General features: G+C 38.9%; 1 protein-coding gene across 3 annotated transcripts in view; it reads right to left on the bottom strand.

The window, feature by feature from the left end:
* The window catches only part of ARAP2 (ArfGAP with RhoGAP domain, ankyrin repeat and PH domain 2), a 162,737-nt gene that overhangs the window by 93,921 nt on the left and 51,570 nt on the right, over positions 1 to 17,246 (bottom strand). For all 3 annotated transcript variants that reach the window (XM_031686924.2, XM_072945370.1, XM_072945364.1), the window contains exons 9-10: positions 11,599 to 11,777; positions 1,881 to 1,996 (exon numbers count right to left, since the gene is read on the bottom strand). In XM_031686924.2, the coding sequence (XP_031542784.1) occupies positions 1,881 to 1,996; positions 11,599 to 11,777 (295 nt within the window). The remainder of the gene's footprint in view (positions 1 to 1,880; positions 1,997 to 11,598; positions 11,778 to 17,246) is intronic.

Below are 17,246 nucleotides of genomic sequence, written 5' to 3'. Positions count from 1 at the left end.
TAGGGCTTCCAAACTCAGTGAACCACAAAATGATGCTTCACATTGAAATTTTCTGTTCTGAAGATGACAATGCGTGGAGAAATAATGAAAACAGAAGACTAACAATTCTACACAATCTATAAAGAAACTGAGTGGCCTACATGGGTTATATTTCTTGAAGCACTCTATGTTCCATCACTGTAATATTTACAAATTCCTTAGTGGTTTCCTGCCTCTTCATAGAGACTGGTCAGAGCCCATATGGTACAATGCAAGATAGATATTTGATTTTAGTCCCTGCTCCCTGGTATACAGTTCCCTAAAGCTCTTGCAATCCCCTGAGTGATAAAAGCCTTTTGTATGCTGATGAGATAGCTTGTGGCTGAAGGCTACGCAGCTTCAGGATGGGAGCTGGTCACCCTGAGACCAAGATGTGATTAGAGTTGGAACTTTCAACCAGCCCTACCCTGGGAAAGGGAGAAAGGCTGGTGACTAAGTTAATTACCAATTGCCAAGAATGTCATCAGTCTTGCCTATGAAATGAAACTTCCATAAAACCCCCTATACAACAGGGTTCAAAAAGCTTTCAAGTTGATGAACACACTGAGGGGCTGGCAGGATGGTGCACCCAGGGAGAACTTGGAAGCCCTGTACCACAAGTCCCTCTTATAACAAGCTGGTAGTAATAATTGAACTGCTTTCCTGAGTTCTGTGAGCCATCCTAGTAAATCATCAAACCTGGGGGAGAGAGGGTAATGGGCACCCCAATTTGTATCTATGCTGGACAGAAGGATGGGTAACCTGAGGACCCAACAGGGGTGACTGGTGCAGGAAATGAGTACAATCTTGTGGGACTGAGCCTTTAAACCTGTGAGGTCTGCTACTCCCTCTAGGTGGTGGAGTAGCAGTGAATTTAAGACACCCAGTTGGTGCCTGGACAGTTGGAGAATTGCTGGTATGAAGAAAAACGGCACATATCTGGAGTAATATGAAGCATTATAAGTAAAAACAGCTTAGGCAATGTCTACATTTTCTACAGAGGCTTGAATCTCCATCTGTGTAAATAAAGCTTGTTTTCTTTCTTAAAATTTGAGCCAGTAAGCCTGTTTTAACAGATAAAATGAGTACCAGATTTGGTAGTATTTCTGAAATTGCTAAGTACTTCTTGGTCCTTCCAAAGCCCTCTGACAACTGCCTCTGATCAGCTGGTGGCATGCTGATTATTTGTGGCAAATGAATTAACGTGGTTGAACTTAACAGACACTGATTATGGCTCTTGTGTACACTAAAGCTATGGAGTCACTGTAGATTATTAACATGTATGAAGAACATACCATAAGTTTTGTGTTTCAGCATCACAATAAAGCAATGAGTAGGATGCTCATAATACAAAATATGTATCAATAAGTGCTGTGAGATCTACTAAACTCAGCATCATTTTAAGCTGCAGTTCCTTTTAGGAAACCATGGAGCAATTGTAATTAGTTCATTGTGATCTTAAAGGAGACACTGTATTTGATTAGGCTAAAAGTGGGTAAAATAACAACACAGCTTAAAGACAATGTAATATCCCTTTTCATTTTATTCCTTCAAAATGAAGTATTTTTTCATATATTTGTAGATCAACAAATTAACATACTCACCAAGCCCACTAAGAAAAAGAAATACTACAAAAAGAAACCTCAGATCTCATGAAATTAGTATCTTTACAGACTGCATGATTATTCAAGTCACTTTTACAAGGAGCTTTTACGTACTGGCTAATAAATTACAGGACATAAAAAAGAACATAATTTTATTAAGTGTCCTGTAAGAAATAACGTCACCACTGGCAACGTAGGAGTGGATCACCCGAGCTTTCCTGCAGTAGTATAAACACAGAACGTTTAAATATAACTTACCTAAAACTCCTGTAGGGAGTGATTATTTCAAAAGACTGTTTCACGGTTCGGTCCACTTGCTTTACATTTGCTACATTCATAGGAATTATGGTAATACCAAGTCCACTCTTAAAATCCTAGTTTGGAGAAAAAAGAATTATAAAGAAACAAAAATATGGATTTTGAAAGTACAATTACATTCTCTAAAATCTAATAAATCCTATTAAATTTTCTACTGTATTTATGGAATTCATTCATTAAAAAATGAATTGAGAGTGACTTTCTTATTTTAGGTAGTCATTTTCAACATATGATAACACAGTAGCATTTGAAGCCTGACAGTCAGGCTATTAATAAGGGATGAGTTTTTTTTCACATGAAACACAGGCTGACTAGGACGAGATCGTGAACTCCACATGCCTTGTGTTTAAAAGTTAGGCACGTTTTCACCTTTAGCCACTCAGTAAAGGGAACTAATAGTGAACTAACCCTTACCATGTGCCCAGCAGGTTTCTAGGTGGTGGAGCCAAATGACACTGCGAGGTTGGCATAGTTGCTATTTATATGAAAAGAAGGGAAAACCAAGGCTCAAAGGAGTACAGTACAGTGGAAAGAACAGCTGGCCATACAGGGGAGGAAGGGGCTGAGACGCAAGCCAGCGAACCGCTCGCTCTTTGTCTTAGTACGTGGTGTCACCTCTGCTGTCATGTGATTTTTCTCGTTTGCTCTCAAACAAAAGCCTTACTTGTTTTACAATTTTATCTCATTGCCACCATTTTGTTACTTTCCTCTTCCTTCAATTAGATTCATAGGAAGCTCCTCTAATGCTATTTTCGTATGAAAATTGTTCAACAGCCACTGTGTTCAGCTTGTGTCACCAAAATTAGAGACTGTTCCGAAGGCTACAGAGCCTGCCTTCAGAAAGCACTAAAGTTTGCAATGTATTATCTAGTCATAATGGTTTTGGAATTTGATTTATCAATCTTACACCTTAAAGTATACCTAATTTGTAGCTCAAAAAATGAATTATGTAGGTGAACAGGTTCAGTGTGCTCTGAATTCCTAAATTATGATTGGGAAAAAGTAGCCAGACTACAGATGATTGCACAAAATATCGGTCCACTTTTGGTAAGGACCCTTCAGGCAAAAACAATTCACAGGCCTTCTTCTCTTTGTCTCCCCTGCTGTAGAGGCTAAAAGTACAAGTTCTATTTTCCCATCTCCCTTGTAGCTAGGAGGGGCCATCTGTCATAGTTTTGGTCAATAAAATATACACAGTTTCCAGCCTAGGGGGCAGGAGGTTGATGGGAGGCTATGGAGGGACAAATCTTGGGAGAAAGACTTCCACCCTTGGCCTTTCCATCTTCCTGGGAAATCACATCTAGAAACACAGAAGCCATTTTAGAACATAAGGATCCTTGAGAAGAAAAGCCTGAGGACAAATTCTTGCACTCTAAGGATGCCAGAGTGAGAAAAAAAAAAAAAAGAAGACTCTTGTTCCCTGGTGGTATCAACTCCCCATGAGTGATACCAAGAGATCTTGTTAAAACAAATAACTCCCTATCTATGTAAGTTAGCCTTCAGGTTTTTGTCATTTGATACAAGTGTATTCCTGACTGATAAAATAAGTGGAATAAAACAATGTTATAACAAATTTCCCCCACTTGTAAAGAGTTTCCAGGCACAAATTGCAGAAAAAGTTCACTTAATTTTTTTTTAAAATGTGCAAGGTTTTTGTTGGGATTAGGAAATGATCCATATATAAAATAAATCATCAATTGAAAACGATTTTTTTTATGATGAAAGAACAAATGGCTCATTTTGTTAGAAGAAACAAGCCAGAAACTGAGTCAGCGATAGAAAAGATACAGAGACATGCTAAGTGGTGTGAAATACTTAGAAGAATGTGATACATTTTCACTTTGAATCATAAGCCCCACTTAACAAAAAATAGTACCTAGGGTGCTCTATATTCCAATCCACCCCATTTTATTAAGTTTTAGCAGTGGTATAGTGTTAGACTTATAATTATTAAATTAAATTTAAAAAATTCTCCATTATCTATACCAATGGTCCTGCTGGATAACGCAACTGTTGGAGAAACTCCGAAAGCATGTCATTGGAAACTCAAATTCTCCCTTAAAAATGAAAATAAAGTAGGGGTAGCAAAGTAAGATATTTTAAAAACAGCTTTCTGATGGCCCAGCTTGATACAAGGGTACCTGGAGAATAAAACAGTTACCCTGCATCTCCTTCAAACAACCCTCGGGGCGAAGCTTCTGACAAGAGCTGGGTATCGGATTACGCCCGGTTGTTGCTCTCTCATGGGGCCTGGCCTGCAGGTGCTGTGTGTTACTCAGGGCGGAGACAAATGCTCAGACCATCAGACTAGCAGGGGGGTGGACTGACAACCTTTATGGAAACTGATGAGCCTCATCATGGCTCCGGTCCTAATAGATGGCGCCTCACTTCTACAAGAAGGTGTGCAAAATCTACTTATAAAGCTGCAACTTTCGTTAAAAATAAAATAAGTCAGGGTCGGCTCAAGGCCCCAGATTTCTCCCAAGCAAGGCAAGGATGATTTTTCAGCCTGGAAAGAGAAAACTGTAACCCATTCATCAGCTGCTTGCCATGGCCATATGGTTTTGGGTAATTAGAGTAGCCACTGAACTCACCGGCACAAATGGACTGTAAAATGTACAGCAGAGTAGCAAAATAAATGTCAGTGCTCTCGAGAGCTATCAAATATGAAACAACTGCATTTCTGATTGAAAATATTTGTGGTGACAGTAAGCCATCTTTCCAGACAGCATTTAGAACAGATGTAGAATACAGCTCAGTCCTAGATGCCCATCAAAGTCACCTGTGTTAATCTCACCCTGCCACCCCGAGACTCCGATTCCATGAATCAGAGGGCAGAACCTAGGAATCTTCAGTTAAAAACAACTACAACCCTATGATTCTCATATGTAGCAAATACTGAGAAACACTGACTTAGATAGCAGAACCAGCTGCAGACTCTAAACAGTATGAGTCTGCAGCATTTAAATATCAGGATATAAACATTTCTCTCTGCCTTCTGCAGAGCAAACCAAGCAGGTAATCAGATTACACAAGACCCACTTGAAATTATTAGGACTACTGGTTAAAACTGGCTGGTCAGAACACAGTGTCACACTGGACTGTCAAGAAACTATCTGTTCTAGGTGCCAACCCTTGTGCCAACATCCAGAGGCTTTAAAACCACCGTTCTTCCTCAAGCATATATACTGCATAACTGATTTAATATCTGTGTAGTGCTCTGAAGCTTACAAACAGCTATGATCTCTCATTTGATTCTCAGAACAATTCTTTGAAGAAGGCAGAGCAGATACAGCCATTTTCAAAATGAGAAAATCTGTCCTGGAGAAAACCATGTTTAGTAAGTACGAAGCAAGTGCCCCAAATTATGCTAGGTCCTGGGTCTGCACAGAAGCAGGGCACTCACCTTGGGGAAGCGTACAGTCTAAGTAGGGAATGAGACAGAACTGTAATAAATGCAACAGAAGGAAAATGCACGGTGTAGGGTAAGCACCGAAACAACCCGGAGACTTGTGTTCATGCGCCGCTTTGCGAAGAATGCAAGGGACACTTGACCGGACAGACAACAAAACCCAGACCAGCCTGATCAGGACTACCTCTCTGGCTTCAGTTCACCTGTCTGCAGAATGAGGGTAACAGTAGTACCGACTGCATCAGTGTGTGTGAGTTAAGTTAATACCTAAAATACACTTAGAGGAATGCCTGGCGCAGTAAGCACTGCATCGGCCCCGTAGCTATTGTTATTACTATTATTTTGTACCTCTTGAACTTGAAGCCAACCGAACGTTATTGCCCATTAAAAGGTTAATTACAAGAAAATGCGTGCTTAAAAAATAACCTGCAGGCACATATACATTTTTAACAATGGGATGGAGTGTGAATGTTAGACTTTCAAGAAAATTTAAAATAACCACCTATTAACCACAGTCTGATTGTGAGCATTATTCTCATTTTGAAAAATAGGCTCAAGTCAGGGACATGCCCAACTTCAACCTTTAAAATGCTATAAACTGGACTGAAAAAACAATGAGCATAGAAATTCAGTGGGTAGAAATATGTTATTATAGAAAGCATAAAGCAGATTCTGGAGTAAGCTATATTGTCCAGTTGGTCTGCGGTCACACAGGGTGGGCTCTCAAAGAGCACCAATGGCCACGCGTGGCAGAACAGACCTGATCCTGCAAAGGTGGCAATGAGGACGTGGGCACTGGGAGTCAGAACTAGGCGGGAATCTTGACTGACCCATTTACTGGCTGTATGACTACTGACAAGTACATTAATTCATCTGCACCTCACTGATGAAACGGCAGAAATATAACACTGCTATAAAAACTAAACAAACAAATACAAGTTGAGGGAGGGTCTAATACATTCAGACAATCCTCTCATTTGAGGGGTCCAAATACAGAATTTGTCTTCAATGAGGATATTTTCGTTTTATTTACAGGGACTGAAAGTAGTCACACCAATGATTCCATACTCAACATTCAGATTGGAATTAATGGCAAATATTTACCAAGACACTGAAATGGGTCATTTGTACAAATTTGGAGCAACAGAGCCTGGCTAAAGCCACAGTTCAGAACTAGAAAGTGAAGGAACAAAATCAAAGTTTGATTCCTAAGAAGAAAAATTAAAGAAGGGTTTGTTAACCACAAATTTGCTGCAATCTCAAACCTATTTTTGGAAATACCGGATGCCAGGTTTCCATGCCAGGATTTTAAGAACTTGGTGCTTAGACATTTGTGGAAAACAGATGTGGCATTGTATGACACTGGCATCAGATTTCCGGGGCAACACCAGATGCAGAGTTTGGCCAGATACAGAACCCAGAGAATCTGAGGCCACCACCTACATCCTGCTGCTTCTTTCTGCACCACACAGCCCAGAGCTCTATGAGGTCTATTTACATTCTATTAGAGTCTCATTCCCATGCCAGACACCAGGGAACATTATGCTGGGGGAATGAGTCTCTTGTTATATGCTGATTTGAGAAATGTTTAATCAAGTGAATGCAGTTAAAACCTCAATGCCTCAATTATCATTAAATGGATACACAAACCTACCAAGCAAGACATCTGGTTGTAATGAATTCCCTAATATTAACATGATATTCAAAAACTCATCAGGAAAAGATGCGAGACGGGCTGTCAGGACAATGTAACAAATGGAAACCAAAGTCAATTATCTTAAATTTGCCTCGTGTCTCTTTGCAGAAAGTCCATTCCAGTAGCAATACTGTATATATAAACACTGCATATACTTTGGTGTGTGTTCATATTTTATAACCTCCAATAAAATTTTTAAAATACTAGTTTATACCATAGCCACATCATTTTGAGAAAAATAAATATATAAAATCATTATTTTTCTAGAATACAGAAAGTCTATAAGCTTTGAACTGATTTAAAAAATTATTTCTATAAACAAAATTTCTATGTGACAAAAATTAACAGAAAAATGAAAAATAAGTGACAGCTTAGAAAACCAGCTGTAGAAAATATGACATGAAGATTAACATCTATATTACGCGAAAAGCTTAAAGAAATTGTCAGAAATGACAATAAAATCCCAGTAAATAAATCCGAAAAAAATGAAGGTAGACTCCATAAAGAGGAAAGTAGTATTAAAAGAATTTTTATTCATATATAAACTCTCTAGTCATGAAAACAGCTATAAATGACCATTAATTCAACAATTTCATTCTAGAAATGTTTACTGAGTGTCAGCTACTTTCCTGGAACTCCGAATGGCAGAGCAGTGAATAAAGTAAATCACCACAGCCTTAATTTGGGAATATAAAAATTATAATGCTTTTAAGGTTAAAATGAAACTAATGTTTATTCATGTACCTAACAGAACTTTCAATGCAAACAATTCTTTAGAAATGGGTTACAAGAACTCTTGTCCAAAAAGATCATCAAAATGAAAGAGAAGGCTACAAACAGAAGGCTATCAGAAATCTCTCTCATTTATTTATCCCTGTGTGTTACCCCCAATGGAAGGTAAGATCTTAAAGAACAGTAACCCTTTGCGTTACCACTGTGCCCCAAATGCCTAGAGCAGTGCTCACGAATGAAGAGATGCCCAACAAACACTTGTAACATGGATAAATGAAAGTGAATCTTTGAACTGAGCAACTAACAAAGCTAAAAGTCCACGTTAATTGCATAGAGCGTGGAGCTGGCAGTGAACTCTGGAGGGAATGTGCAGACTGGCATTCTCCTGGAAAACATCATGACACTTCCCTTAAGAAATAAAGAAGTTATTGGCTTTGTTATGACAGTCTATTCTAATATCTATTTTAATTTAAAGAAATGCATAGGCTCTTGACTCAGAAGAGGTAGATCCAGAAAACGTGAAAGAATCACTGAAAATATATCTGTACGCATGTTTGACATGGAATCTTAAGGATACCTATTAGAAGCAGAGGAAAAGCTCTAGGAAAGATTAATAATAATCCACAAAATTAGAGTAAATTTCCAGACATAGGCACAGAGTTAAAGGAACTTATGGGAAATAACAATGGTTTCAAATTGTTTTTCAAACACTTTCTTTTATGCTGACTTTGCAGACAGAGTTTTAATTTCTCCAACAGATCATACTCTGGTAATAAAAAGTCTGTATTAAGAAAAAAGAATTAAACAGTTTTCATATAATTTATAAGCTGAAAAATTAAAGTTTTATACAAAAATTGAGCTTATAGCCAAAAAATAAAAATAAAAACAAATCAGTAGCTATAGTTTAGAACCAACACTATCCACTGTCAACTCTCTCTGGAGTGACTTCCAAAATAAATTAGTATTTAACTATATATAAATAGAAGCAAAAAAACAAAAAGAAAATAGTTTATATGTCGAGGGGGATGTAGGTCAATTTTATTTTTTATTCTATGTATACTGTAAGTTATATAGGCAGTAACATTGCTGTTTTAAATATTTTTTAATTAAACTTTGATGCATGGACTTAAATTAGGTCCAATACAAATTAAGATATAGAGATTCAAATCTAACACCTCTGTCAGTTAAAAAAAACATAAGATTACTCCATGTATTGTGTATATAAAATTTTTAGAAGTTACATCTAACTATTTTACTATCTTTGAGTGCTTTTCCTAAAACACTAGCTTAAAGCCCTCTGCATTCAGGAGAAGGGACTCACTGTGCTTGTTACCCAAGTTCTCCACACAATCTGGTCAGGCACGTGAGAATGAGCAACCTTGCTCTGGAAAGAAAGACGTACACCAGGATGTAAAAACAGATGAAACTGGAATGGTGTGTCAGGGCCTACGTACAAAGGATCTTCCTTAATTTACCCACCCAGTCTTGAGCCAACTAGTTCCTTAAGGTTTGACTCAAGACCAAGTCCCTTAAGACCTGGCTCCATATACTATGATTCAATTTTGTTTTTTGAAGACCGCGTATACAAACAATAGAACACACTTTTTAAGGGAATATATACAGGAGTGCTAATGCATTAAAAAAAGACTTGAAATATATATTTATCAAAAATAGGCTGACCTCTCAAAAGGGGTCCAGCATGAATGCTTTAATTTTTAAGGAGGTGATATTCATTCCTTGTATATGGAAGTGTTTCTAATTCCTAGACTTCATTAGATGCCCTGTTTTGCCCTTCTCAGTAACTTCTGCACAAGTCTAATAAAGCACTGAGCTCACCAGGCAGCACAAATGCTGGTGTTGCCTGACTTTTCCTCCTAGAAGGTAAAACTCGCATCCTCCTCTGCAAGCACATCATTTTTAGAAGGTCTGACATGGGATACAGTGTTTACTGAAGGCACACTCCAGCCTGCTAGGCAACTAAGTTATTCAAGGGGAGATTCCTTAGGCCATTTCTAAAAGGTCACAAGTCAGAAATTTTCTTTTCAACATAGACTTTAAAAAGACACTTTGCTGTAGCAGCTAAGAAGTTAGGCTTAAGCTTATAAAGTTCTGGTTTTAAAATAAACTCTCATGATGAACTATAATCCTTAAACAAGTTACTTAATCCTCATTCTCCCCATCTATGAAACATGGATGAGAATATCTTCCTCTTACATTTGTGGGAAAGATTAAAAGGGAATGTTTAGAAATTCATCAACACAGTACCTGGTACTCAACAAACGGTAGTCATTACTATGCTTTTTATGCTCAATTATTAATATTACAGCAAGAATTTCATGTAACTTTTTGCTAACCAGAACGTATGAATAAAACTTTAAAAATATCTGCTTTACTTTAAGGGAATAACATAAACTCAGACAATCCAGCTAATGTAAGCAATGAACCTAATAATTTGAAGTTCATCAGGTCTGCGTAAGTAAAAAATGAATACCTCAATTAATCTGGCAGAGTAACTTCCATTTTGATACACGTAAATTATGCATTTTTAACCTTATTCCAATTAAAAGAAAGTTTTAATCACCTTGCTTCAGAGACTGAAAATGTTCATATTCAGCTCAGACACATGATTAAGCTGTAAATCACTACTCTTCTTGAGGAAGAAGCTAACTATCCAAGTTATTAATATGCCAACAGTGCTCAGTGATGCCTCCCATAGTTAATTGGCCAAGAAATCTTATCCCCAAAATGTAATGAGTAAGTTCACACTGAAGTTCACTGGATGCCTTGGATAAAGATCTACGGTTAATTTTTTGGAAACTCCTGTTTGTTTTGAGGTACTATCTCTATTTTTTTGTTATGAAAACAGCCGGCATTTCCATTTCACCTTATCGTAATCCATTATAATTTAAAAACAAATGAGTTCATCTTAGATCAGATGTCCAAAACACACTGCTTAATTCCACAAATAATGACTAAGCATCTAATGTATTCTAGGCTGACAGATTAAGCAAGAATTCATTCCTAAAAGGGGATAAGAAAATAATTTTCTTATACATATTAAAAGCCAGATATGGTAGAGAAAAAGAAGCCTACAGAATCAAATGAAGTTAACAGGATTTGTTAAAACTTTAACGTCAGTCTCCTCAAACCATTTAAATTCTCTGCTGAATCCTTTGATATCAACAGAATTCAACGTCCTAACAAGTTCTTATTTATACGTGATACGTGCATATGTGCGTATGTGAGTACACCAATCACCTGCCTCTAGTAATTGATCTCCTTTGCAGTCAACATACCTGCTCAAAAAATACAAAAACAAAAACAAAAACACCAAAAAACCCAAAATCAAATAAAAAAACAGGACCCCCGCCCCAAACCCAGTAAACTCAAGAAATGGTACTTTTGCCTACTCTACAGTTGCATCACAGAAACAAAAGAAATGCAACAGGTGCAGAACTAGACCTGTTTCATCAACAGCTGTAACAGTTAATTGGTTCTTAATTATGCTCTTGTGTAGTTTTGCAATGTTCCTTCATCTAAAGGACACTTTTCAAAAATGAATTTTCATTGATTCTATTTCCTTAGTTCCTTAAAGAAGGTGATGTCCAGTCTCCAATTTGATGTAGATTACCTGCTGCGGGTGGAACTGAGCAAATGCAGCAAAGCAACTCTGTCGCATTTGGAGTATACAAGGCAAAAGCCAGACTCCATGAGTGAAAACATTAATAAGCCTAACAAACAAAGCACAGCTGCTCATGTAGTTTGTAAGGTTTGTAATACAAGGAACCACAATCTGCAATTAGTCCAGCATAGCTCACCTGTTCGTTTTTGCAAAGCCACACGCTGTTTCCACTTAATACAGTAAAAATTTTAGCTTTATAGCCTCTCAGTTCAAGATATCCACATTTCTCAGGTGCAGCAACTGCTGGAGACTGGGAGGAAAGGGACTGTAATTTCAGGGCATTTAGCAGTAGGCTGATCCAGTCATTTCTCTCCTCTGAAAATAAAGACAAGAGAAGGCACAGAGATCCATAGTTAATAAGTTATAAAGACACAGCCATGTGGAAAGAGATCAACTTTCTTTGCAACAGATAATTTATAGATTCTTTCCCAGAACCACAACCTAAATGCTCCTGTCAGCAGGGCTAATGGCCTAGTTCTGTTAGGGAAAAGAACTCACTCTTACTAGTCCTCCCTCGGTATCCGCAGCAGACTGGTTCCAGGGCTGTCGTGGATGCCAGAATCTCCAGATGCTCAAGTCCCTTACAGTCAGCCCTCTGCATCCCCAGATTCACCAACCATGGGTTCTACCCACCATGGGTCAAAAATACCCTTGTGTGCAGAACCAGAGGGTATGTACTGGTTACAGGACTCAGTTGTCCTGCAACCAATACCACTGGCTTCACCTGAGAGCTGGGCAGAAATACACAATCCCAGGCCCGGCTCCAGACCTAACGAATCAGAATCTTCTCCAGATGATGCGCATCCATGTTAACATCTAAGCAGCATTCTTTTACGTTATTCGTGACACTGGATTGTCTCTCTTAATATATGAGAGTAATATGGCTATGGAACAGCTAACAGATCGTACCCAGCAATGCAGTTACTAAAATACCCAGGAAAGCTTACTTTCTAACAGGTACTTGGAACCTACTCAAGGAGGTGATTGCCGTGTGAGTCACTCACCTGTCACTGACAACAGCATCTCATCTGTTAAATTAAAACTCAGTTCTCTCACTCCTTCCACAAAAACTAAGTGACCTTCAACTATATACAACACACCGTGTTACGGGCCTTGGAATTCGATCTAGTCCCCAGAGAGCAATCAAATCTGTAAGTCAAGTTAGATGTGAACACATAAGGGAACACAGAATACTATAAATGTCATATAAATGGTGTCCAATAATATATGAGTCAATTCAGTGGAGGTAAGTGGTTTGCTGAAGGTCATATAGCAAGTTAGTATTAAAATTAGGGGAAACAAATGTTTTAACTCTCGGCACTTTGAGGGAAAAAAAAGGACGTCTGTGCTAGGTCTTGACAATGAGGAGCAATTTCAAAGGCAAAACTGGAGTCTGGGGGAAGGAAGTATAAAACAGTGTCTAAGCAGGGGAAACACAAGGACAAAAGCAGAGACAGCCAACGTCTGCTCAGGGACGAATTTATAGATGAATATATTTATCATTTTGAACTCATAGAGAAATAGTGGGAAAATACAGCTACAGAACCTGCAGGCCCTCGTAAGGAGTCTGGTCTTTATTACGGAAGCCAAGGAGAAGCATCTGAGAATTCTGAGCAAGAAAAGGACATGATTAGGATGATGACAGACCAAACCGGAAGCTTGGGGGTCAGCACAAAGGCAACAGAGACTTCAAATACAACAAAAATGGAACGAAAAGAACCTCTGAGGGGTTAAGACATTCAGCAGAGTAAAATAGCTGAGGTTTTGAATATGTTTGACGGCTGTTCTCAAAAAAAAAAAAAAATTACTCAGAAGAAAAGGTAGCTCGGAATCATGAACTGACCAAAGAAGGTAGGAGGGCCTCTATTTTAGTTACAGAACCACCTTGGGTTTTCGGTGCCCTGGTGCGAGCATCTAGGCAGACTGGTAGCAGTATGTGAATGAAGGTCGTCTATACAAGACTCTTGACAGTGGATAAATGTTTAATGTGAAAGGAGAAGACGCGGTGCCTGCTGGAGGTATAACTGATTCTAGGAGGCTTGAAGGTGGGCCAGAAAAAAGAAAAATGGAGACACAGTTATCAAGGTAAAAACAAATAAAACAGACTGAATTCCAGGGAGGAGAATTTTTTGAGAAGGAGAGAGTAAGCAGGCCTCAAGCTTGGGAAACTGGCCAGTATCTCAGATCCTTCTAAGACAGGTCTGCTCAGAGGTCATGTCATTGTGGACGGAAATAAGTCTCCAGACTAGACTTGCTTACATTCAAAGATGGATCCAGAGTTATGTTATAGTACAAGTCTTAATTTTTAAATTATCTTCACTCTTGTTCACCTTCAGAACTACTGAAACCAGTTAGTTGTGTCTTTAACAACCACAAGTATTCACTAAAAACTCATTCAACAACATGTGATGGCAGGTATTACATGATCCCCAAATAACAGTGCTTGTTCCTCTATATCATAACGAAATATTTCTCCAACTTCCCCAGCATCGTTATGAGCTAAAAAGTGAAATATTCAGGTAAATAAGCCAAAGTCGATGCACAGCAGCTACCCTACATTTTACATCTGCATAGACAGACTGCACTGTGGTAACTCATTACTTTCAGCAACAGCAACAGACCTTCCACTTCACTTGGTGATTGCTTGTGATCATTAAATACACACAAGATATTCCTGCCAAGGAAATGGTACACGATGTTTTTTGTTTGTTTGCTTATGTTAATCCACATAAATCACTGACTTTGAAAAGTAGGTCATAATTTAATGAACTGGGCCAAAGTGATTGTGGTTTCCAGACTACTATTAGCGTAGATATCAGTTTCCCAGGAAATAATTTGAAACTGGCAACTGCATTAACTGTTGGACTTAGGTGTATAATGGCTGCATCTCAACAAATGGTTCCCTTATCGCCTAAAAGAATTGTCTAGCTCCTGAGGGCCTCATTTACTAATAGGAAGTAAACAGTCATGAAGAAGAACAGGACTGAACAGTAACACTCAGTTTATATTTAATTACCCAAGCCAGTGGAGATAAACAGTGATACAGACAATTCAAACACAATAAAAGAGATTACAAGTGTCATTGGTATTTGGCTGTGCCAAGTGCGCACATTGGCCACGGGGAACATACTTTGGTAAGTCACAATATTCCAAAGCAAATAATGACTTTCCCCTGGGCAAAGGCAAAGCCAGATACTAGGCTGGCTTCTGCCTGCTCTTCATGCCAAGGTACTTTTATTCTTCCAATAACAAATATTTATTGAGCACCTATCTTGATCTAAGCACTGTTCCTTCTGAGAATGTGCTCTGACCTAGACACGACTTTGCTCAGAGTAGAACTTTCCAGGTTGGAAAAAGAAAAAAGGGAAGAGGGGAAACAAAATCACCACTTTCTTGTGATTATGCCAGAATGTAAATAAAAGACAGCAGCCTTACCCTCACCCTCAGCTTAGCTCTTGAGGTTTTCAGGAATGCCAACTTACAGTGCGCAAATCAAAACAAGCTGCTAAAAAGCATTGACAGGGAAGACTCACTATGCTCTGGACCACAGGATTTAACAGGCGGCATTTTCATTAGCAACCGAGGATTGACTGCATGAGGGATTACTACACGAGGGCCTTGTAAAACATTAGTAAACGATTCTAACAAAGTTTGGATAGACTCTTACTTTTGATGTAATATAATCGAACTAAAGATCTCTCAGTGTAGTGTAACCCACGATCAATATTAGAGAAGGCATTACTACACACCAGGGTTGTTCTTGAAATTGATAATGACTCATTGATACCAATATCTACTGAGGGCCCGCTAGGTTCTAAGCCCTGTCCTGAATACCAGGAATGAAGCAGTGAACAAGACAGATCATGGCCTTCCTCTCTGGGAGTTCACACTCTTGTGAAAGGAGGAAGGCAATAAAATGTAGTTCTATGTTACACGGTGACAAATGCAAGGGAATAAATTAAAGCACAAGATGAGGGGCACAGGAAGCACTATTCTATGTAGGGTAAAACAAATAGCCTCAGAAAGAAGGCAATGGTTAAGCAAAAGCTTAGAAGAAGAGGAAGTGATGGAGCAAGTCAGAAGGATGGCTGAAGGAAGAGCGTTCCAGGATACAGAAAGCAGCAGGTGTTGAGGCCAAGGCAGCAGCAGGTTTGGCACGTTCACGGGACAAGAGGCTGCAGTGTAGCGATGAGGGAGAGCACAGAAGGAAACAAGGACACAGAGACCAGGGCCAGATGATGCAGGGGCTTCTGGACATCACAAGTACTTTACTCAGTGAGATGGAAAGACTACAGGACCTCGGAAACGGACAGACGGGATCTGACTTCCTTGCTGAACGACTGCTCTGATAACTCTACTCAAAATATGACCATAGTTGATCCAGGGAGGTTATGGCAATCATCCACGTAGACGAAGCAGTGGCCTGTGCCAGAGGGAAAGTGGTGGAGACACTGAGAATTGGTCAGAATCCAGACAAATTTCCAAAGTCACACTGGTAAGATCTGTTGTTGAGCTAGATGCGAGCGAGAGAAGATTTAACGATGGCTGCACAGTTTGTGGCCTATTTTATCAAAGGAGTCACTCAAAGTACACAGCAGAGAACTTTTAACTCTCCTTGCTCTCCCTCCAGACATCAGATGTCCCATGCTCTGCTTCTAGAAACAAGGAAGATTTCTAAACAGGTAAGTCTATTCACCCAAAACAACTAAGGGAAATTTATATGTTTCTTATCCCAAATCCCTAAGTGTTTTTCACACACACACACACACACACACACACACACAAAAGCTTTGCAGTTTCTGAGCTGCCACTGGAGGGCTGTACAATGTTGCGCAGAAACAGATTTGAAAGGGTGACACACCTGCCTGTCTCCCAGGGGCTGCAGCCAGCTGATGAACATGAACACGGGGACTACAGCCGAGGGCTGGGACTGAAAATGGCCCTGGAAAGGGAATGACCACTTAGACTTCTCAAGCCTTCTTCTAACTATGAGAATTGCCCACTCAAAATATCACCTGTTTTTTGTACATATCTGCCTGTGTGACCACAGGTGCTAAGGGAACATGGGTCATTAGCTCTTATGACCCTCTGAGCAATTCCAGAGTGTCTGCTTGAGGACAAAAGGAATCAGGCTAAATTTTCTTTTGGAAGAGGAGAATCTGAAAGATGTTATCATTTCCATATAATTAACTTTCAACTAAGAAAATAACAGTATTTCACTAGGAAACCCAGAGGAATTGAAGCCTTAGAGAATTTGTGGGGAAAAGATGCCAGATTGCCATCCTCTCTAAGCAATGCCAGCGGGCAAAGCGGCAGTTTATAAAGAGCAATGCTGGTTTCTGGGAGACCAAGGAGAGCTGCGTATATAGGTCATTCAAAACCTTTCACCAAAAGTGAAGAATTCATCTCTGTTGAGCTGTCAGTCTATTGTCCTTTCTGTTCTAAACTTTGATTTTGCTTCTTAATTAAACTGAAGCAAAGTTTAATTTGGCTTAAGTTCATTAAATCAAAATTTTTATAAGCAAATGTGGTTGATTTCTCAGTTCCCACCAAATAAAAAATAATCAACCATTTGTATATATGGAAGGAGGAAAAAAATACACTGAAAACATATTTAGTATCCTGTTAAAGACTCCATACTAAATATATAGACACATATGCTACTTACTTTCATATACATATACACACGCACACACACACATACCTCTACACTCATCTTTAAAAATGTGAGTTGTTACTATGTAAAAATGACTTTCAATGAAAATAGCATATTCAGTAATTCCT

Source organism: Vicugna pacos, chromosome 2 (genome assembly GCF_048564905.1).
Source record: "Vicugna pacos chromosome 2, VicPac4, whole genome shotgun sequence".
Taxonomy (NCBI): domain Eukaryota; kingdom Metazoa; phylum Chordata; class Mammalia; order Artiodactyla; family Camelidae; genus Vicugna; species Vicugna pacos.
The sequence above is the reverse complement of the archived record's forward strand: the minus strand, read 5'-3'. Positions and strand labels throughout refer to the sequence as shown.